Source organism: Pinus tabuliformis, chromosome X (assembly GCF_031772625.1).
Source record: "Pinus tabuliformis cultivar Carrire ecotype Pingquan chromosome X, CPIR1, whole genome shotgun sequence".
Lineage (NCBI taxonomy): Eukaryota > Viridiplantae > Streptophyta > Pinopsida > Pinales > Pinaceae > Pinus > Pinus tabuliformis.
This window is the reverse complement of record NC_142308.1, coordinates 15,770,110-15,794,648: the sequence shown is the minus strand read 5'-3', so window position 1 is coordinate 15,794,648 and position 24,539 is coordinate 15,770,110. Positions and strand designations below refer to the sequence as shown.

Here is a 24,539-nt window from a genome sequence, read left to right as displayed (position 1 = left end):
TTACTGATCACAACTCATTTGAGAAAGCCCCACCCCTTGGGGGACCAGAGGATGAAGTTGAGCAAACCCAACAGGACAATGAGCTCACAGCTACGTCAGAGGAACTAATTATCTCGCTACATGCTTTGGCGGGCATTTCTGCACCCAAAACTCTCAAAATCAGAGGCTTTATTAGACATCGCCCTATATTAGTATTGATTGATAGTGGCAACACTCATAACTTTATCCATCAGCGAGTTGCTGAAGCTGTTCATTGCTTTGTAAGGGTAGTCTCTAATTTCTAGGTCCTTATTGCTGATGGGGTGACAATGAAATGTGAAGGCTGCTGCGAAAATATTAAACTTCAGATGGGAGACTACCACCTAAAGACCCACATGTTTGCTATTAACATGGCTGGTTGTGACATTGTCTTGGGTGCTGAATGGCTTCGCACACTAGGCCCAATCATAATGGATTTCAAGGAGTTATATATGAGATTTAAGCATAATGATCACATGTATACACTCCGTGGACTCCAGGCAGGTGCTCCTTCTATCATCAACTCACATAAAATGGAAAAGTTGTTGAAAAAGGGCCATCATGGAGTTATCGCCCAGTTTAATGCCATCCAGGCCATAGAACTCACTACTCTTCATATTCATTCTGAGATTCAACAAGTCTTAAACTGCCACCAACAGGTATTTGACAAACCTAAAGAGCTTCCACCCTCTAGAGGGGAACATGATCGTAGCATCACTTTGGTCCCAGGGGCACAACTGCCGAATGTGTGCCCATATCGATATCTTTTTGCCCAAAAGAATGAAATTGAAAAAAATCATCAAGGAACTCCTTGAAGCCAGTGTTATTCGTCCTAGCATCAATCCTTATTCATCACTAGTGGTCATGGTTCTCAAGAAAGATGGGGAATGGCGCATGTGTGAAGACTTTCGGGCCCTCAACAAGCTCACTGTCAAAGACAAATTCCCTATCTCGGTTGTTGATGATCTGCTTGATGAACTACATGGTGCTCAATTATTTACTAGGTTAGATCTTCGCTCTGGCTATCACCAAATACGCATGAAATAAGTAGACATTCCCAAGACTGCTTTCCGAACTCATGAAGGCCATTATGAATTCTTGGTCACGCCATTTGGTCTCTATAATGCGTCATGCCATTTGGTCTCTGTAATGCCTCATCCACTTTTCAAAGCCTCATGAATCACCTGCTAAAACCATATCTTCGAAAGTTTATCCTCGTTTTCTTTGATGACATTCTCATCTACAACCTAACCTGGGTAAAACATCTTCAACATGTAGACCTGCTCTTGCAATTGCTTCGTAATCACAAATTATTTGTCAAATTGTCCAAGTTCTCTTTTGGCGTGGAAGAAGTCGAGTATTTGGGACGCATTGTGGGTCATGAAGGTGTCAGGGTTGATCCAAAAAAGATACAGGAAATGTAAGATTGGCCCCAACCAAAAGCCTTGAATATTTTGAGGGGATTCCTGGGTCTGACTGGCTACTATTGCAAATTTGTTCGCAATTATGGTCGCATTGGCACTAGACCCCTCACTAACCTTCTCAAGAAAAATTCATTCCTCTGGACTGATGCAGCACAATAGGCGTTTATGGATCTCAAACATGCCATGTGTTCCACTCCAGTATTGGCACTACTCGACTTCACCAAATCTTTTGTGATTGAATGTGGTGCTTCAGGTACTGGTATTGGTGTTGTCTTAATGCAGGAAGGTCGACTCTTGGATTTCACCAGCCAACAATTGAGTGGGAAACATCTGGGACAATCTACCTATGAGAAAGAGATGATGGCCATCTTACATGTAGTGGATACCTGGCAACCATACTTATTGGGGCGGCATTTCCAAATCCGCACAGACCATCAAAGCCTCATATATTTTTTGGAGCAATGTCTATCCTTGCCACAACAAAATAAGTGGTTGGCCAAATTGTTGGGATATGATTATGAGATAATTTACCAAAAAGGGCATGATAATGTAGTAGCGGATGCTTCATCAAGCCAATTTGAGGATGAAAGAACCCTACTATCAATCTCTCTTCGCATACTAGATTGGATTGAAGAAGCCCGCAAGGAATGGTTTTCACACCCGTCTCTCCCAACTCATTAATAACTTGAGAGCAGATCCTAATTCCTCAATTGGCTACTCTTGGAAGGATAAGATTCTTCACTACCAATATAGAGTAGTTATATCATCGACATCCACCCTCAAAAAGCGCATTTTGGTAGAGTTGCACTCATCTCCCACTACAACCCATGTAGGCTTTCAGAAGACTTATGTTTGCACTCATCATTCTTTCTTTTGGACAGGCATGAAAAATGACATTCTTACTTTTGTAGCTGAATGTGATGTGTGTCAACGCCATAAAGGAGAAACAATCAAGTTATCAGGCACCTTACAACCATTGCCAATCCCTGCCTCCATCTGGACGGATGTTTCTATGGATTTCATTACTGGTCTCCTGAATTCAGGAAACAAATCAGTCATCATGGTGGTCGTGGACAAACTTTCTAAATATGCTCATTTTTGTGCTCTACACCACCCATTTACCCCCACTTTTGTGGCTCAATCTTTCATGGACCAGATTTTCAAACTGCATGGCATGCCCACTTCCATTGTGTTTGATTGTGACCCGAATTTCACCAGTGACTTTTGGCAAGAGATTTTCAAGGTACAAGTCACCCAACTCCAACTAAGTACTTCCTATCATCCCCAAACTGATGGTCAAACTGAAGCAGTCAACAAATGTTTGGAGACATACCTAAGGTGCTTCACTTCAGAAAAGAAACATCAATGGGTGCAGTGACTACCTTTAGCTGAATGGTGGTATAATACTAACTATCATGAAGCCACCAAGATGACTCCATATGAAGCAGTGTATGGTCAACTCCCACCTTCACCTATTTCTTATATCCCTGGATGCTCTAAGGTGCAAGTAGTTGATCAACTCCTACAGAACTGTGCTGCCATGCTAGCTCATCTCAAAGATAATCTCCATCAAGCTCAGAATCGAATGAAGCAACATGCATACCAACATCGTTCAGAGCACACATTTCAAGAAGGGGATAAGGTATTCCTACGGCTGCAACCATATAAGCAAACATTGCTCAAAGAAAAGGGCTGCCAGAAATTAGCTCCAAAATTCTACAGACCTTATCAAATACTTCAGCGCATTGGAGCAGTAGCCTACAAGCTGGCCTTGCCACCAACTTCAAAAATCCATCTAGTCTTCCATGTATCATGCCTCAAGAAAGTGGTGGGGAACAATTGCAGAATTCAAACTAGTCTACCTGAATTGGATGAAGAAGGTTCACTCTGGCTCTAACCTGAACAGGTCCTCCATACGCGAGAATGACATCTGCACGGTCGCACGATCAAGGAAGTCCTCGTAAATTGGAAAGACACCTCTCTAGAAGATCCGACCTGGGAACCAACCACTATTCTTCAACAGTTTCCATAGCTTCAGCCTTGAGGACAAGGTTGCTTTTCATGGGGGAGGGCATGTTAGGGTCCAACCCTAACCCCTTTATTTATGTAATAGGGCTGAGTCATAGTTATAGTTAGATAGAGAGTCAATAAAGCCCGTATTAATAATTGTAAGTGGTTGAACCGCATTTAAGAAAGGGATCACAATTAGTGCAATGGGCCATAATTAATAAATAAAGTGGTTAACCCATGTTATGCAAAGGACCACTAGTCGTTAGGTTGTTGAAGGTCATTTAGCTATAAATAATCGTAGATAGAAGGGAAAGATCATTGAGTCTTATTTTGTAATTGAGCTCTGCTCTGCTAGAGGTTAACTCCTCAAAGAGGCAAGTGAACATTGCTTTTCTCTCTGAATAATAAAATACTTGTTGTTTTTCTCATTTTATTCTGTGTTCTGGGTTGTATTTCTTCGCATATTTGGAATTCTGGAATTTCTTGCAGGTCAAGAGCATAACATTATGACATGGAGTGGTGCTGCTATTGTTGAAAATGAGGCAATGAATTTCCTCAGGTACTATGCTGCCCCAATGAAACTTCTGACCTTATACATTAATAGGCACTGACCATTTCATCATGACCTCCATGTTGGAAGGATCTATCTTCAACTCTTCTCCACCTATCACATGCCCTAGATATACCAAAAACTGTTGGAAAAACTCACACTTCTTGAGATTCGCTAGCAGCTGGTGTTTCTTTAATGTCTCTAGTACCTACATAAAATGTGAGATGTACTCCTCCTAAATAACATTGTATACCAATATATCATCCAAATAGACAATAACAAATGAATCTGTAAGAGGGCGCAATACATGATTCATCAATCTTAAACATAGCTGGTGCATTACATACGCCAAATGGCATGACTAACCACTCATACAAACCTTGCTTGGTTTGGAAGGTAGCTTTCTAGGTATCTTCTTCTTTGACTTGAACTTGGTGATATCTGAACTTTAAGTCCAGCTTGGTGAAGTATTTTGCTTGCTATAGCTTATCTAATAGATAATCTATTATGGGTAGGGGTTATTTATTCTTGAGCGTGATTTTGTTCAACACCCTGTAATCTATACACATCTGCCAAGTCCCATCCTTCTTTGACACAATGATGATGGGTGACCTACATGGTGTATGTACTTGGTCAAATGACACCCTGTTCTAGTAGCTATTGCAATTGTTTCTTCACCTCCTTTTCTTTTATAACAGACTGCCCGTACAACCCAATGTTTGGCAATGGGGAGTTTGATAATAGCTGGAGCTCATGCTCCACTTCCCTCTTAGGTGGTAACCCTTTAGGCTCTTAGAACACATCCCTATATGCCTACAACAACTCCTATAGTTGTTTTTTTTGTTTATTAGTACACACCTCCTAGGATGACTTGCCTCTTATTGACTCCTCTATAGATTGAGTTTCTCTTAAAAATAACAAAAAAATATTTCTTGTTGGAATTGATCAATTTCCTGGCTTGGTTGGCACTTACAAGTGAAATTTTCGGCTTGCCTTTGTGCACGTTGATGATGAACGACTTTCCATCCTCGAGGAATTGGTACTGGTTGGATCTCTGCATGAATATAATATCTCACATGTACATGTAGGGACTCCCAAACATGACTCCACATACATTAAGGGGAACCACATCTAGTTCCACTTCATCAATAAAATCAACACTGATGGCAAATCTAATCTTGCACCGTTTTGTTACTTTCAGCTCTGCATCCTTATTTACCCATTCTAGTCGATACGGGTTTGGATGATCACAAACTTCCAACCCCAACTTCTTGACCAACTTTGTTACAGTCAGATTCTGAGTCAACAAAGCATCAATCTTGGTCTTCTTGACCTATGTCTTTATATGGAATAGTTTGGTCATTTCTGTCTCTTCCCATTACTGAAGGATACTTAGATTCACCTCCTTTTGGACTGACATACAAATGATCTTCTCATCCACATCCGAGATGCTTTCAACTTGGTTACTTGGATCAATGACCATGAGATTCTTCTTCTTATTATCTTTGTTTTTGCTCTTCAGGTATAACTCTGGATGCAACTTCTAACACTTCTCTTTTGTATGGTCGTCAATGTTGCAGTGGTTGCAATGCTTGTTGGGATCTTTGCATTGGTGTGTTGTGGTTACTATCTTTTTATCTTTTCCTCCTTTTTTCTTCTTCTTCGCCTACTTAGAATCATCTTGTTTCTCATTCTACTACGACCCGCTTGATTGCGCTCTCTTTAGGTCTATGTTCTCTATGTATTATGTTTGTACACAAGCCTTGTCCATCTATTTGGGCTTAAATAACATCACTTGCTCATACAGATGGAAGTGAAGACCAACCAAATACTTGAGGAGTAAATCTGGGTTATTTGGAGATATACCCAACATTATGGCCATCTTTCTGAACTGAGTGGTGTAGTTATGCATGCTTTGGCCCGACTTTTGCCTAAAGTAGTGCCACCACATTCACTGCTCCTCTATTTACGCAATAGGGTAAAACTATGACTTAATGAGGGTTTTGAAGTCCTCCCACTTAGTCACTAGAGTCTTTCCCTCCAACCTCAGGGTCTCTATGTGGCTCTCCCACCAAGTCAGTGCATGGCCCTCTAATTTTAGTCGTGCAAATGTAATCTTTTATCCTTTCTCAATTTGATGGGATTTCCCTTTGTATCTGTTTAACTGATTGTTGTGTGGGTTTTTAGTTTGTATCTATTTAGTTGGCTGTTGTGGTTGGTTTCTTTCACAATCGACATTTGTGTTTAGCCACTAAATGGTCCAGTTGTTCACTGTTTTTCTTTTCCCAAAATAAAACTGACTCACTCTTCATCGTTCCTGCCAAATTGTATACAAGTTAATCTTCTAAATTGCAACCTTACTTAAAAAATCCAAAGTGAAATCCCTTATTGATAATTTTGTTTCATGTCAATATGACTATAATAACATTCAGAGAGGGTATTCATGAGACTACCTACCCCATTTGCATGGAGCCACCTGCTGCCCCTTTTACTTAGTAGCTATCACTGAGGAAAAATAGTAATCAAGCTACATGAGACCATGGTGTTAGGCTCTAAAATATGCAATCATATAAGTGAATTATGAGATGTGAAACAATTTTAGTGAATTCAAATATAAAACAAAAGTAAAATATGCTCAAGGGAGTATATTGCATGAATTGCAATAAAAAAAAAGGAGGCTTGCACATACACTCAATTTCTCTATCAGAGAAAGAATGAATGAATTTTGCTTCGATTCAACAAATTCTGCTACATCTATACACGCTAACTTCTAATTTTTACTTTTCTTGTATGACGACCTGTAACTTAGACTCGACTTCCAATCCCTCTAATAAGAAGACCTCGGTAAGTAGCCTGGATTTGTGAGGCTGGCTAAGTAATCTTGGAAAGGATCATTGCTGGAGGGGGGTTGTATTTGGTATAACTGTGGGAATGGGTTTTTCAGACTCTCGAAGCCAAAGGTGAACATTGATTGGTTCAAACCAGCATTCTCCTATTGTTGTTGTTGCTGCAACATCAATTCTTCCAACCTACAACTTCTCTACACTTCTTTTTTACCGGATTTAAGATCATGCAACGATTGCATGGAACAACTCGAATCAATGAGCATAATAGGAGAAATTAAATATGTTGAATCATAATTTTTCTTGTGATTAGTCATGTTATGCTCCTATACCAATAGGTGTCATATTTCATGATCGAATTGATGAGCTATGAATATGTTCATACCTTTTCTTGTTGCAAAGGTTTTCCATATTTTCAAAAAAAAAAAAAAAAAAAAAATGTAAAGAGGGTATACCCTCAAAAAAAATCAAAGGGTGAAAAGAATAAGATGGTCAAAAAAGTAAAAGAAAATGAACCCCACCAAAAGAAAGACCAAGGAAAGTGTGCAAGTCTAAATGCCACTACTTTTTACTCTTGTACAAATAAACAATTGTGTGCAACTTGTTAACTTATGCCACAATTGATGAACAATCAAACAACTTAAGCTTGGCTAGTTCATATTTGAATTTTATGTTTTAGAGATAGAGAATACAATCTGACCAAACAGTTTAATCTTGGCAGATAAGTCGATAGGTAGAGTGAATAAAAGGAGCTCAACAGTTTGACCTAAGCCCTTGGATGTAATAAGGCTAGATTTAGATAGATTTGTACATGTAAAAGAAAAGAAAAGTTTGATAAGGGTTTGCCAGTTTAAGTGCACCCAAATAAAGAAGAAAAAATGTTAGGTTAAAGTAGGTAGGGTAGGTAAATGATGTTGCAGAATTACATGTGATGGATGATGACTCTAAATGTGTCAATCTTTTACTTTCATCACAAGGCCAAGGCATGTATTATAGTGAAAACATCTCAAGCAAAGCAAAGTAAGAATAATTAACTCCCCTATTCATTTTCCCTAAATTTTCACTAATTTCCCCTAAGTACCAAGGTGTCTATTAAATTAGAGGGGCTCAGAGCATTTCTCTGACTACTGGAGGGACCGGACCCTCGACCCAATAATTTATAAAGCCTAAAGTACTTAAGACCATTCATTAATCATCATACCCCTTCATAAAAATCATTCATTCCCTTGATAAGATTGTTTCCTAAGTAAAATCCCATTTTACTTAGGAAAACTAAAATATTCCCACAAAAACCCTTTTTCACCTTAGCCTAAGTTAAATACACACTTCAATGTTTTATACTTAGCGCTTTTTGTTTCAATGTCATATTAACTATTAACGTATTAATTTATAAATCCCTTATAAAGTTTACCCTCTCCCGTATTATTGTAATTATATAAAAACCCCAAAATATTATATATCCCGCCCCTTTGGTTAGATATAACCATAATGCATCCTTAATCAGGATTAATTAGTTAAGAAATAACTAATTAATAGCCCTTAACCCCCCGCCACATTAAAAAGGGATTAATTAACCCTCACGGTTAATTAATAACCTTCCCAACGACTCTCGTTGCTCTCGATATGACTAAAAAATCTTTAATTACATCGGGCACGCCCTCATTAAACCCCCGTCACCTTGCCTTCTCGATAGCGGTCCGATCAAGCCTCCGAGATCCGACTACTGTTGTGCATATCGCACAATCCTCTGCGATCAAACGTTAGCGTGCGATCGCGGAGTGGTTTTGTGAACTGTACCCGCGCCACGCGTCGCCCATCCTATGGAATCGCTCGATCAAGCCCGAATACCGCCCCCCCTCCATAAGCAGTGCGATAAAAACCGCTTACCACCTTCTACTAAATGTCAAAATGTCTCTTCATTCAGTTGCCGCCAATTTTCATTTTCATTCACCCGCCAATATCAACCATTTACCCGTTTAAACACAAAAACCCAGTTTTGCTCCTTTTCACTTGATTGTGCAGCAAAACCCTATGTAACCCATCTGCACCACCTGAAGCCTCTGTTAACTGGTTCGAGCCTAGTTTACTTCCCGAAAAGCATTCTGGACTCACTCCACAGACCTCTCAAGCTCAAATGAAACCTTTTGACCTCCCCTGCAAACCAATGCTTTCTTAACAATTTGTTTTGTTTTACAGGTGATCAGAAGACCACAACCTTGGATAAATAGTCTTAATACTAGTCATAAGACCTATTTACTCCAATATTGTTATCAAGTATATTCAAAGAGAGATGGAAAATAAAACACAGTTAAAAGGCAAGTAAAGGAAACATAAAATTAAATGATTTTCTGTTGAAACGGACAGTAAAAACCTAAACTACACATGGAAGGTAAAAAGGACACAGTAAAGAACAGTCAAAGTGTATTAGGATTAAAGAGTATCATATTGAAGACCAAGTGAGGTAAATCAACTAGCATGAAGATAAACAACAGGGAAGACAGATACAAAGCTTAGCATACAAATTCATGTCAAAGTGAAGACAGATGAAAAACAGAGCGGTAAAAGTAAAAAGTAAACAGTAAACAGTAAAAGTAAACATGAAGACATTAAGGGTTAAACAAAGATGAAAACACTTTCACCAGCTACAATGAATTTTATCCAAAGTAAAAGTGAAAAACAGTTGAAAGGAATTTAAGGTTAAAAGATGAAATCAGAACAGAAATGGTACATTCTTCAGAAACTTCCCGTTTAAGTTATAGTTTTGCAGAAACTATTGTGGCCAATCCAAGAAGTATTTTGAGAAACGGGAGGAATTTTTGGTTCCTAAAGGGCTCGTCTACAAAAGCCTCTCTCACTTTTTACACAGGTATTACCAAGGGGGAGATAAGTGCATGTCTTCACAACCTATTTTTCAGTTTGTGCAAAGTCCTATTTTTGACATCTTTTTTCAGAGAATATTGTGAACAGCTGGAGATGAATTTTGGGAAACTGAGAGAGGTTTATCTCAAAAACATTCCTATCTACAAAAACCTCTTTCACTTTTTACATATATATTACGGATTGAGATATACAAGCGTATAATTGGACCCTAAGTTTGCAGAATTTCTGGGGCATAATGCACAAAGGAAGGATGCAGTTAGTGACTGGGATGCCTCATCATCAACTAAGAGTTACTATCAAATTAAAATTTCTCTTCTTTGTCACCATTAATCAATAGAAATAGTTCCAAATAGATTCATTAGTTTTGAATGTCCTTTATTTAAGTTCTATTAATGTAAACAGTTGGAGATATTTGTGAAACTAATCTTGATATTTTTTCAAGATATTTCAGTTTACAATTAGTATAAATACTTCTTCATTTGAAGTATTTTGTGGGGATTCTTAGACATTGCTGTAATACTGATTATCTTGGAATTAAGTGCTGTTGGATAAAATTTTGTATGGCTAGCTGGATGAAGAATTGATGCAAAGGACTTTTCACAGGATTCATGAGTCAGACACCGAATCAATAAGTCTTCTATATCTCATGTTTTAAAGTTTTTTTTGTTTATTATATCAACTGTGTTTCATATCTGAATGCTAAACGAAAAAGAATAATTCAGAAAGTGCTTGAGTGCAATCTGTTTTCAATTGTTTTGTTCTTAATGTTTTTCTCTAAACTGGGATAAACAATGAATTTTTAGTTGCTCCTGTTTCCTAGTTTATTCACTTTGATTATTTAGTAAAGAATTCTTAACTGCTCTTTATTGGTAATCATCCAAGTTCCCTCTCTTCAAATATGATGAAGGATTCTTAATTTCCCTTCATCCCTTTTGAGTCCGTTCCATCTTTTTAAGTCTTTATTTGTTCCCTGTCTAGCTATCTTGTCCTGTGAAGCCATCCTTTGTTGAAAAACCAAACCCAGTTGAGCCATCTTCTTTTGACTCCGTTAACCCAAATGGCCTAAAATATTCAGTCCTACCCCCCTGCTACTGAATTTCACCACCAAACACAATCAAAACCCCAAGCTTTAATAACTAGCCTAATATCTTTCAAAACAAAGCTAAACCTTAAAGAGAGAGCCCTCTCTGGATATAGATTGGCTAGATTTTGTACCTAAAAGTTGGTTTGTGGTTACCTCAGACCCCTTTCCTCTTCCCAACAACTTCAAGGAAAATCTGAGTGATAACAAGTCAGAGAGTTGAAAAATGGGACAAGTTATGGAAGGTCCATTGGAGCACTACTGGCATTTGAAATGTTCAAATTCTGCTCAAAAATGGGGTTTGAGTTGTAGCTCATGGAAGTAATGGCAGAAGTTCTTGAATCATGGTTAGAGATTGTTTTGCAATTCGGAGAGCGGGCATATTTCATTGAATCTTGTGAAGTTCTTTCTGAATGCTCAATGTTCGAGTTCATTATAGTATTCCCAGTGGGCAGTATTCCTGGCACCTTTTCATCAATTTCTTCGTGGAATTGTTCCATTGCTTCTTCCGAGGACCACTCTTGCTCCTTAGCTAACTTCTCCGCACTGCTCTTCTTGTTGTATATTCGAAAAAGTACCCAATCATCCAACTGCAACAAGAAGCAATTTCATCATCAGAAATATGGATAACCCAAAAGAGAAAATAAAGGATTTTGAGCTAAATTTACATCACTGAACCCCATCACAAGCCCTCATTTTTAAATTGGACTGAGGAACAAAAACAATATTTGATATTTATAGTTTTCCTTATTGAAAGTCTTTGGATTAAATTAGAAAACCCTTGATTTCTATAATATAGAAAACAAACCCATGTTATTGATTTTTCCCAGATAGATTCATCCTCTAGAGTCTACCTGGTCTGGGCCCTGTCATGACTAGGCCATAATGTCATCCAACCTGACAAGTGTTTTAAACCAAACAAAACCAAACAACACCTACAATGTCTATTGACACATAGGAATATACAGAAAAGAAAATCCATAGGAACAGTCACATACCCTTAAGTTGCCCTTCTTTTTTGTAGATCTATTGACATTAGCAAGGCGATATTCATGCATAATCCAATTAGCCTTGTTTCCTTGAGGTGATTTTCTGTCATAGAAAACCAAAGCCTTCTTGATGCCATCATGCCTTTTGTTGCCCTTAGCAGTGATGGGTTTATCTGGTGGCTTTCCAGTATCTTGAGCCAACAACCTTGTTGGGGTGAGAACCATTTGGATACTTCCTGTCCCTAGGAGTGAAAAAACACCACTAAACAATGCCTTTTATGCAAGAATTGGAAATGCGTATCAAACCAGAACAAATAACAATTTCTAATAACTGAAAGAAAATAAGAATGAAAAACAAGAATTTCCCATTGCAGGAACATGACATGGGCATAAATATGAAAGAAAACTATAAATGAATTTAGTTTAAAACAAAAGAACACCCATGTCCATATAACAGTCCATACACATATAAGAATGAGATGATTCATTTTGAGATTGAAGGTTTCCATATCAACCAAAGAGACATATCCAAGTAATAGTTCTAAGACATGGAAGGGCATTCATTTTCATATTTGGGCAATTAAAGAATTCATTTTTGAGATATATAAAAAAACTCTCATACTTCTTATGTAATTCCCTTCTTACATTGGAAAAACCGCAAATTTAATAGTTTAGCCTTTACAAACATTGTAACATAAAAAAGGCTTGTTCAACAAGAACTGAACTCAACCAAAGTTGTCTTTTTAAAAAGGGAACAACATCAACATCAAAGTTCAAATAACCTCAATGACAAACTCTAATCCCCATGGAAAGTAGTGAAGTTGTAGTGCAAAATCCTATTGCTCTGGAATTGGTAGTGGATTGAAACAAAAGGTTCCATCTGCCCAAGTAAATGAACTATCACAAAGAACGAAGAAACAAATCTATTTAGAAAAAGTGGTATAAAATTTACAAAATTTGATACCCTGAATGTTTTATAGACTGTTACTGATTCCTCAACTTTTGGAGGATCAAGACAATATCTAGGTCGATCTTTCAAGACGTTGTAAGAGTTAAGATAAGAATTTTCCCTTCCAAAGTAGGGCAGGACCTTACAACCTTTCAGAACCTAACGTTTTAGGACTGTAAGACTAGGGTGTACCTTTTAAAACAGTAAACGTAGACCCTGCCCCTTAGGACTTTCAGACTTGGTTAAAACCAGTAACACCAAGGCCTAGCTTGAGATGACTAGCCACATCCAAACCTCAATGGAAGTGCGATCAGTCAAACTAACGGCTTCGTCACCTCTGTCACTATGGTGGCGGTGGCTCTAATTTATCGGAACCAGTAAAAATAATTGGTGCTGCCAACTGGAGCGTGCAATAGTAGTAGGTATTAGTACCATGGCAACAACATGTGCCAGTATGACCGTAGCAGTTCTGATTCGTAGCCTGTGTGTCTGCGCCACGTGCATGATGAAAGGGATTGGCTCCCGGGGCACACACGTTAATGGCTCGAATTCTACTAGATGTGGAAATGGAAATTTATCAATCCATCCACCTGTATTCCATGATATTATTCCAAGCGATCCGTTATATAAATTAGCTTTATCTTTGTGTTTAGTGAAATCATGGAACTCACCAAATTACTGGAATTCAGGCCTGTCAGGACGTGAAAATGCCTGTCAGGATGTGAAAATGCGCTAAAGGAGCGAATTCGTTTTAACATATCCATTGGAAAGTTCCCTGACCTTGGCATTTTAGGTAGTGTTGTGCATTTTTTGGATTTGGATGTTAACAAATCCTCGATGTTGACAATAAGAGCTCCACGAACACGGGCCACAGTAAACCATTGCTCATCTTTTCGGACCTAGAGACCCTCCACCCCATCGTCAAGCAAAACAATCAATATATCTCCATCTGAATGCGGTCTAAGGACATTCACCAGATCTAGTTGAGGGCAAGGAAAGTAATAATTGATTCTGAGTTGGAGCAGGGGTTCTTTGATTAGGGTTTCGATATAATTTAGGTCCAGCCCTAAACCCTCTGACAGAAGACTCGACAACTTCTCTATAAGCCTCATGATCTCTTCCTCATATTTTTCATGTGTTTCCCTTCATAGTGTGTACAATAGTGTATCAGAATGGATGTAATCTCATATCAGGGTTTCAATTATCACACAGCGTATATGTGTATAGAGTTGTACCTATATGTGGAGGGTGTTTTGGGCCATTGCTCAATGACTTTGGCCCACTCTGGAGAAATATAATGAACAAGGGCATCAACCCAATCCAAGACTGTGTCATCAGAAATGTCAAAGAACCGGCCATAGCCTTCAAGCATATGAGTTCCAGGCCTCACAGGACATTGTTCCCGTTTCTCTTCAGGGGAAAGATAAAAAAAAGTCTTGTGAAACTCGTTTCACAGTCTCTATCAATGACAAAGGTATGCCATGATTTATTATCTTCAAAATAATTGAAAACCAATGAAATTACAAATCTAAACAATAATGAAATTGGTTGGATGATCGACAGAGGAAAGGGAAAAAAGAAAATGCCAAAACTGTGATCCCATACAAACCTGAAAGAAACCCCATTCCTGGGATGCCTGAGCTAATTGGCTCACAGTCTTGAAGCGTTGGTCGATGTCTTCCAGGCCTGCTAGGTCGATGACAGGAAGAGAGTGCTGGACTTGAAGAGGACGAATTGGCCTCAGATCAGATGGAAGGATGTACTGTGCATGGACTTCCTTCATTTTCCTTTCATGGAGTGTCTACACAAGATCAATGGGTCCCTTAAGTATTTGAGACTACCTCAGAAGAGCCTCCATGGCAGCAGAAGAATCCATATTCATAGCAGGCAATGGAATTGGAGTGACGTGAAACCTGGAATTGGATCTGAAACCTCGAAGACATGATTATAGGACCCTGGGCTCTCCGACCCGCACAAATGTCTTTCTTGTGAGCATTCTAGTGTCCTCCATGTTCAGTGCCATAAACTCCCTGAAAAATTCAAACACATTTTCCTGAAATTCTGGCGTAAAAGACTCCAGCGTGCACAGATGTGAAGTGGAGAGCAGAAAGGTGGCTTAAAAATATGTGCACAGATGTCAAACAAACATGAGAAGTGTAGAGGGTTGACTGATGCAAAAGAAAGGCCTATCGGCCTAAATATAGACTCTTCTAAATTATTTTACATCATCATCACATGGCTAGCCCCTTTTCCATGAATAATGAGGGTTGACACAACATCCTCTTGAATTATGGTGGTGAAAACAAGAATATCAACTTCTAAGTGGCATAAATTTCGCATACAAAGGCCGATTGATTCACTTCTTGTGTCGTTGGAAATGTATTTGTGTGTAGAATAACATGAAAAAGGTGTGGTATTAAAGAGACAAGTTTTTACCCCTAAAAAACGTTGTTTAATGTCTCAAAATGCTCCTCGAAGATTTCAGACCTTGTTTTTCCAAACTGGGTCCCACCGGTAAAAACGGTCCCCCGGGTCGATTCCTCCACTTTTTCCATTTTAAATGCATCGAGATGGATGACAAACAATATAATGATCCAATATGGATGATATACATACATACCTACATACATAGATATATATCTATATATATATATTGGAGTGAATAAAAGTGTTTATTCATAATGAAAGAGTTCAAACATATATCTATAAAGGTAAATCTAAGAAGTCAAATCAAACTAATATTGGTCTAAAGTAACATCTATGAACACACAAATAAATATATATTTAATAGAAAAGTGTATATATATATATATATAGATATCGTTTCAATGAAAAATATACAAACAACTACATAAGAGAAGGCATATGAGAGAACAATATTGCTTTCAAAAAGAAAAATATTTAAGTTCCAAGTAAAATGTAGAAATTAATAAAAATTTGCTACTACTAATGAAATCAAATTGAAATCAAGAGATTAAAAATTTCCTCTACTATTCTGTGGAATTAAAATCACAATTTAGAAACACATGCAATGACATGCAACCATTAAAACACCACAGTACATAATGATTCACAAGGGAACCCAACTGGGAAAAATTGCGGGACATTGGATAAATACACATTCCCCATGTGTTTTGCGACATGGACTAACCGCCTCTCGTGGATCCTTATCTATGGCGATGTGATCATTTACTAACACCTACAGGTTTTGGTCTAACGACGATTGTGATTCCCAACAAGTGGTATCAAAGCAAGTCCTTCAGAAGAACCTTGATTGCTTGAAGGAGATCCATCAAGATGATGGGAAAGAAGAAGATAACTTGAAGGAGGGATGCAGAAAACTGTGACAGTGATATATAAAATGTAGTAACAGTTACAGATGCCAGCAAATATTCAGGTTTGGGAGCACCCTGCTTTCTATTGATCAAGAATGAAGAAAACGGTAACGAAGAATTATCAGGTATGGGTTTTTATTCTAACTGTGGTCCATTTCATTTTCTAAGCAATAATGATAGTGATGATGACAGTGAAACAACTGAACTAACACTCATGGATAAAAGTGAAAGTAAGCTCTCTAAAGAGAAAACATATTCAAAAATGTTGGCCTTAGAAGCAGAAGAGCAAGGCAATTAAGAAACAATGGACAATGAAGGCATACCTATGATAAGTAATGACAATGATCACCAATGGAAAGAAAATATGAAGTCTAATCTAATGAACCATGATGCTTGGTATTTAGTATGCAATGGCTACACAAAAATTCCTCCATCAGATGAGGAAGTGCAAAACAACAGTAAGGCATTAAATGACATCATTAATAACATACCTAATTAAGCATTAAATAGGGTTATGCATTATGCAACTCCAAAGTAAGTATGGGATAAGCTACAAGTAATCCATGAAGAAAACCCAAAGGAAGGTTTCTCATAAGAGGAAATACCAGGTAATCCTATCCCTAACAATGTGTCAAAAAATGAACATGATAACAAAACAACCTTTGTTATATCAGATGTGTTGAAAATAGCAACAAGAAATGTTAAAAATAACATCAAGAAAAATCCTAATTTAATTGTCCTTGAATTAAATTAGAAATTAAATTGTAATTCTATTCTCATAGCAACTCGTAATAGTTAACTAAGTTATGTTGACTTAGTTGGCTCAGTAAATTCGAGTTGGAAGTCTATCTAGAGTCATATAGAGTGATCCCTAAATTTTAGGGGCCCAAGTTGAGTTCTTATTGGGTTGTAATTATTTAATTCAATTAAACTAGTTCTAACTGTCGGAGGAACTAGTGAGTGGTCGAGTGAATTAAAATGGATTTAATTCACATGCAGTGATCAATCAGATAACTAATAATTCACTCAAAAATAACTCATGCATGTCAGTTCAGAGGAAGACCTATTTGAGATTAGAGTTCAAGGATAGTGTACTATCAGTTGTAAAATCATCTAAATTAAACTGATGGTGCATGCAATCAAAGGAAGGCATATGGATGGATTACGTAGTTATGAGTGAGGAATTTCCCGATTAAATATGGGCTAATTCCTGAGGGAACAACGTAAGGAAGTAGAGGCTTGATAGGTAGCAAATTTGGCTAAGTATTGGCTTGAGCTGGTTTGTGAAGCAGTGATATAGTTTGTACTTGTGCAAAGATTGTTCGGATTGAACAAACATTATATTTTCTTCTTAGATCTTCTGGTTAATGCAATATACAGAGAGCAGGGGTTTTCAGCTGAAGCTTTCCCCATAAAATTATTGTGTTATGTGTGATTGAAATTCTTCCTTTTTCTACTTCGTGATTTCATCGATCAATTTTTGTTTCCGCTGATGAGTAGAGTAGATTCAAGTCAATTGTTTTAACATATCACAATATGCAGTTTGAATCTACAATAAAAATATGCATGGTATTAGAGCTAGATTTGTAGAAATTTCCACATGGTATCAGAGCTAGTTTTTTAGAAATATCTACATGCTATCACAGGTGAAATCACGATAGAAGAGAAGAATTTGAAGTTGTCCTTGTAGACACAAGCAATGCGAATTGCCCAGTTGCAATACGCAGGTGCAATTCCATCTATGATATTCCCAACACAAAGATTTGCAGTCCAATTTCCAGTACAGGAGGATGGTGCAAGTTGACAGGAGGGAGCAGAGAGATTTCCCATAGGGAGATCGACTCAGAGGGAGACTAGTTTCAGAGGGAGCAACCCTATAGAAGCTAGTACTTTAGGATTTGTGGAGATCAGACTCATTATTGCAGTAGTTGCAACAACAGTGCAGAAGCAACAACATGGTAGTAACAATAGTAGTATGAGTAGATCAGATTTATCTCATGCATGAAAAGCCTTGAGGAGAAAGGTAGAGACTAGAGATTTGGTGGTTGAGAGGGAGCATGTTAGACCTCTCAACATGCAGCCTCAGAAGAAGCCTCAGGAAGTTGTGGAGAAACGACGATTGGAGAAGCTGAGAGGAGACCAAGTGGAGACATCCACTAAAGAAGAGACCTCGAGTAGGGGAGATTTTGAGCCAAGTGGGCAGATGGAGCACATGCAGCCATACCTCCAGGTGAGAGGTGGGGCGATGTGAAGCAATTGTCCCAAGGGTTCAGAAATTGGGCAGGATCCATTAAGGTGTTTTTGTCTCATGGATCATTACCTTGTTACAAGGGCCCACAATATTCTGTAGCAGGAGGATTAGTGTCAGTCAAATACTGAGGATTGCAGAGCAGTGTTGATAGTAGAGCAAGAGGCTCAGTAGCAGAGCCATCAACAACACAATTTTCCTAATAGACAGTTGCAGACACAATTGATTCAATTTATTTTGTTTCGATGCTTTTTGGTTGCAGAAACAACATCAACAGTGACAAGTGTTGCATGCAGAACATTCCAAAGGTATCAAATTGGGCTCGAAGTTGAATTAATTTCATGTGAGAGGGAGTGTTGAAAATAACAACAAGAAATGTTAAAAATAACATCAAGAAAAATCCCAATTTAATTTGTCCTTGAATTAAATTAGAAATTAAATTGTAATTATATTCTCATAGCAACTTGTAACAATTAACTAAGTTAACTTGACTTAGTTGGCTTAGTAAATTCAAGTTAGGAGTCTATCTAGTGTCATGTAGAGTGATCCCTAAATTTTAGTTGCCCAGGTTGAGTTCTTATTGAGTTGTAATTATTTAATTCATTTATACGAGTTCTAACTGTTGGAGGAAGTAGTGAGTGGTTAGGTGAATTAAATTGGATTTAATTCACATGCAATGATCAATCAGATAATTGATAATTCACTAAAAAATAACTCATGCATATTAGTTCAGAGGAAAACCTAGTTGAGATTAGAGTTCAGGGACAGTGTACTATCAGTTGTAAAATCATCTAAATTAAATGGATGGTGCATGTAATCAGAAGAAGGCCTATGGATGGATTGCGCAGTTATGAGATGAATTTCCCAATTAAATATGGGTTAATTCCCAAGGGAACAACGCAAGGAAGTAGGGGCTTGGCATGCAACAAATTTGGCTAAGTGTTGGCTTGAGCCGGTTTGTGAAGCAATGAGATAGTTTGTACTTGTGCAAAGATTGTTTGGATTGAAAAAACATTGTATTTTTTTCTTATATCTTCTGTTTAATGAAATCTACAAATATCAGGGGTTTTTAGCTGAGGCTTTCCCCATAAAATTATTGTGTTATGTGTGATTGAAATCTTCCTTTTTCTGCTTTGTGATTTCATTGATCAATTTTGTTTCCACTGATGAGTAGAGTAGATTCAAGTCAATTGTTTTAGCATATCACAATCTGCAGTTTGAATCTACAATAAAAATCTGTAAGATTGAGTTGCTGATTCAGAAGAAGACATGTTATAAGAAAATTTTGATCTTAGAACAAAGCTTGATCTTTCTTTGAAAAGGATTGTTAATCTTAAAGATAAGTTGCAGACATATGATAACAAGAATAATATGAAATTGGTAAATGTTGCTGTGGAATCTAAACAATATTGTGAAGGTCTTGAAGCTGAGATCATCTCTCTAAGAGAAGATCTTGAAAAATCAGATAAGCGAAATGAAGAATTTCTTCAAGCATTTGAAGAACAAGAAAATGCGCTAAAAGAAGAGATTCTCAAATTAAATGAGTAAGTGGAAGAAGGAAGAAGGGTTGAAGAAGATATGAAGAAGCAGTATCTAGAAAAGGATAATCAATATCAAAGAATGGAGGTTGAGGTAAACATTCTAAAAGGTAAATTAGAAGAAAAAGATAAAACATTTGAGATTTCAAGATAGTACTAAGATTTTGGATAATATTCTTAGTAGTCAAAGGTCTCCCACCATCAAATCTGGTCTTGGTTTTCATGAAATTGTTGAAGGAGAATCTATTTCACAAGTTGATGCAAGGAATTTAAAAGGTAACAATGCAAAACCTGAAATGCTCAACAAAGAGATAAGAAGTCAACCTAATCAACAACCAAGGAAAGTGAATCTTCAAAGAAAATCATTTATTACTAACTATAGAAATGTTAATTGATTCTCTCCTCTAAAAAATAATGTTGAATGCTTTATATGTCATAATTATGGACACGTTGCAACCAATTGCAAAAGTAGACTATTTCAATCACAAGTAAATAATCACTTGGCAAAAATATCATCAACTTCTAGGTACTCAGGCTTCTTTAAGGGATATTGTTTTGCTTACAATATATTTGGTCACAAAGCTATTGATTGCAATAGAAGGGATATGAAACAAAAATATTATGATTCCTCTGCTCATATAATATGTCATGCTTGTAACAATTTTGGGCATGTAGCAAAAGAATTCAGGAACAAATCTATGGATCACCTTAGACAACATGGCAAGCAATCATATAAGAATATTGATGTTAGAAGACCCGAAAAGGATAGATCCACCAACATTTCTCATAATAAGCAAAAAGAAGAAGAACATATAAGGTGTGGCCTTACTCTCTGCTCGTTTGAATAAGAAGATGAATGGTACATAGGTAAGAAATTCTCTCATCACATGTCTGAAGATAAGAGTAAGATGGAGTCTCTCAAGAAAAATCAATATGGTAAGTTTATTCTTGGAAATAATGCTCCAACAAAAGTTTTGGGAAAAGGTAGAGCCTGAATTAATAAACATATAGGGGCAACTGATACTTTATTAGTTCAAGGGCTAAATCAAAATATTCTAAGTGTAGGCCAGATGGCGGATAAAGGAAATATAATTGTGTTTACATCAACCAAGTGCAAGGTTATGGATGAAGAAACTGGGAAGGTCATAGAAAGAGGATACAAAAATATAGAAAAGTTATACATGTTTAAAGAATTGAATTATCACAAAAATGAGGAGGATTCAGACTCAGAGTAAAAGAATATGATCTCTAATGCAATACATTATTCTTAAGAGAATAATTCTCATAGTGGCTGCAGAAGTGATGTGAGGTACATGACTTCATGACGAGCAAAAGATGATTATCGGGTCCTCAAGATCAGTGATGTATGATCTTAGGGGGAGAAATACATATTTTGATGATGATTCCATGGTTTTTTTAATATTCATGATTACTTTTTGTACGCGTATCCTATGAAGGACAGTCACGTATGTTTTTCTATGATGAAGAAACTGTAGGACTGTCCCAGGGAGAAGTTCTGATATGCTTTAGTTAGTTATTATTTGGCTTTCTAGATCTAACTTTGGTTGGTTACAGTCAGTGGATGCTACTTAGAAATGGTATCGCTTATAATGGTTTACAAGTTGCGGAAATATGACATAGATTTACTGATTGACGAAGTTTCTTTGATGACATAATTGATGGATGAGTTGATATGATCAGACTTGATAGTGAATAGTTAGCACAAGTTCAGGGGGAGCATTTGCTTCTAATAGTGCATTGTTGGCATTATGATTGCTTGATAATTTCTTGTTACATAATGATGCTTATATTAATGATGCCTCTAAAGATACTCTTCATGGGTTTCCTATGATCATGACTTGAGCCACATAGTTGTTATGATGGTATTGATTAGATTTATGTTGATAGAAGATTCTTTTGATAATGCATATGGTACATATGCTATGTTGCTTACATGTTGATATTCATAAGTTCAAAGAGACAAATAGAGTTTGATTATACAACCTCATTATTTGATGATGATGAGTGTTACTCATTACTTTTATGTTGTTGTCATTATGCCTTCAAAGATGCATAAGTTGCATATGGTACAATTATGGATGATGATTTCTATAGTGCTTGGTTCTCACATGATATGTTGCACATGGTATATTGTTTGAGGATTGTTTCTCTTGATGGTATCAATGAGATGGGTTACTAACAAAGTTTGATAAATGATGGTGAGCTCATGGTTTGCTATTAATGACTTCTCATTGATGAGAAGCTAGATACATACTACTATCTCTATGTCATGGGATATCATTGATGGGTGAATTACATATAAGGATCTTATGGATGATTACTTAAGTTGCATGTTGATGAAGTGGTATTGGTGTGATAGTTCTTCTTGCATGAAGAAAATGGGCCAATAAAGTGATGTTACTTCAAGTTTTCATGAAGACATGGTTATTAATATATTAGTGCTACATTTACTAAATGATACTTGGAGACATGGCATATTTAGTCACATATTGATGATGGTGAGGAATGATGATACTTTTCCCTATTGTGATATGCTTGGTTCTCAGTTATGTTGATTGATGCATGAAAGGATATGTTGCTATGCTACAAATGATCCATATGTCTTTGATGGACATGTATTGAGGCTCTTCCTACTAAGGGAAATAACAAGTTGACCTTGATGAGGTCAAGAGGATGAGTTTACAACAGATCTCTATAAAAAATCTTATGTTGTTGATGTTGCATACTTGTTCACAGATCCTATATGGTGTATGATGATTGTTGATGGCTATCATGGCCTTATTGATGTCTTTGGACTTGGTTATAAATGCCATATTTGTCTCTTGATGTAAAGGTCATGTAAGGACATATGTTATAAATCATTGTAAAATTCAGTCATGTATGGACTATTATGGTCGAGTCATGTAATCCCATCATTTTGGGCATGTGATATAATGTTGAGTCAAAGATGTAACCCCATTGTATTGGGTGATCAATGTAAGCATGAGTCATTGGTGATAGGAAAGGTCATGTCTAGTTGAGTCATAAACTCATGTACTTCTTTGCATATATTCAGAAAATTCAATATGTGCTCAGGGGGAGCATGGTCAGTATTCAGTGTTCATACTCAACAAATCAGATCTACATCACTTATGTCAACAAAGGGAGAGAAATCTTCATTCAACATTGGTCAGCCCTTTTCCCTTAATGTCAAAGGGGGAGAGAAGCTTGGTGTTTGGAGAATGCTTGGTGACTTGGGAGAGAAACTTGGTATATCTACATATGTGTTTACATGTATCTACAAGTGGTGGTGACCAAACACCAAAGTGGTTTCCATCAAGTCCAAAGGGGGAGATTGTTGGCATTATGACAAATGTGTTGTCCTTGATGGCAACCTACTTAATAAAGATATAAAAATAATGGTAGAAGGATGATTATTCATGCCAGTACAGATGTGAAAAAAACATTGGACAAAGGAATAACATTTCAGAGATAGAGGAATGATAAAGATGAAGTTTGAGGAAGTATACACAGGTTTTGTGAAGCAAACCCATGTACATATGCAGCTATAGTGAAGAAAAGTTGCGTACAGTTTCCGCACCATGGTATTCTAAATACCAGGGGTATTTACCATGGTATTGGACCATAGTAATGAGTGCGACAATGAATATTTGATCTGTCAAAGAATACCATCAACATAACTAAGGGTTTGACCCATGGTATTGGCTAAGGCCTAAGCTACATAAGAAGATGGAGATGAAAGTGTTTTTTGCTATGTATGGTATGGGTTATTGATGAATTGTTTGATCTGAAATAAGTGTGTACCAGGGAGTGTGATGATGGATCAAATATTATAGATCTGAAATTACTACACATTGAATAATCTACTTATGGGTTGATATATCTGTGGTGATGATGTCATTATGTGTGTCTTCTGCAGTGTATGTCGAGACTTGGGTTTAATTGATGTTATGTTGTGTAGCGAAGGTATGATTCAATAGTTACATACATGTACACATGTTTTCTTCAGAAAGATTGTGTACATATGTGATTCTGCTTATGGGTAGTCGCATATCAATTTTGCAGTATGGACAGATCTGTATGCGAGTATGCTTATTGAAAGGCCAATACATACACATAAGTGTCTTATAAGGGTTGTGTACATATGCTAAGGTTTTTTTGTATATGATGTATGATCAGTCTTGTTGTGTTTGTTAATGTCTATTGATGAAGTCTTTCATGATGATTTGTGTTTGATAGTATTGGTTGAAGTTGAACTAATTATGTTATGAAATGTTGAATAATAATATTCCACTATAAGATGATCTGTATTTGGTTTATAGATCTGTGACAAGGTCAATATGTGTTTTAGTGATTGATTTCAGTAGTGTAGTGATTCAGTTTCAGGGTTCAGTATTTTGAGATCTATACGCGGGTTATCTGCAGAGAAGTCACATATATACACAAGTATGCCTTACAATAGTAGCGTATATATTATGACACATGTTTAGATAGGGTTTGCACTAATATGATCCGGTTCTTGTGATGAACAATAAGTAGTCTGACATTTTGATGAAGAGTATACAATGATTTGAGATGATCTAGCTGCTTTGGTTGTTTGAGATTTGATAATTGGTTTATTTAATGATTTGATGATTAAGTTGGTTCAGTGAT

The 24,539-nt window shown here is 37.0% G+C and overlaps 1 protein-coding gene and 1 pseudogene across 1 annotated transcript; both read right to left on the bottom strand.

Annotated features, from left to right (window-relative positions):
- Positions 1-6,829: 6,829 nt before the first annotated feature.
- Positions 6,830-13,532, bottom strand: LOC149138076 (NAC domain-containing protein 1-like; annotated as a pseudogene).
- Positions 13,533-14,000: 468 nt separating this feature from the next.
- Positions 14,001-14,541, bottom strand: LOC149138075 (fe(II)/2-oxoglutarate-dependent dioxygenase 4-like). Its single transcript, XM_089447302.1, has 2 exons — positions 14,354-14,541; positions 14,001-14,237 (listed from the first exon to the last, which is right to left on the bottom strand). Exons 1-2 carry the CDS (start codon positions 14,525-14,527, stop codon positions 14,157-14,159), a joined length of 255 nt encoding a protein of 84 aa, XP_089303428.1. The 5' UTR covers positions 14,528-14,541; the 3' UTR covers positions 14,001-14,156.
- Positions 14,542-24,539: the final 9,998 nt, after the last annotated feature.

Coding starts and splice junctions, on each gene's coding strand:
- LOC149138075 (XM_089447302.1), bottom strand. CDS start 14,527: ATGAAGGAAGTCCATGCACAGTACATCCTTCCATCTGATCTGAGGCCA. Junction 14,238..14,353: donor AGGAATGGGGTTTCTTTCAG/GTTTGTATGGGA, acceptor ATTATTTTGAAG/ATAATAAATCATGGCATACC.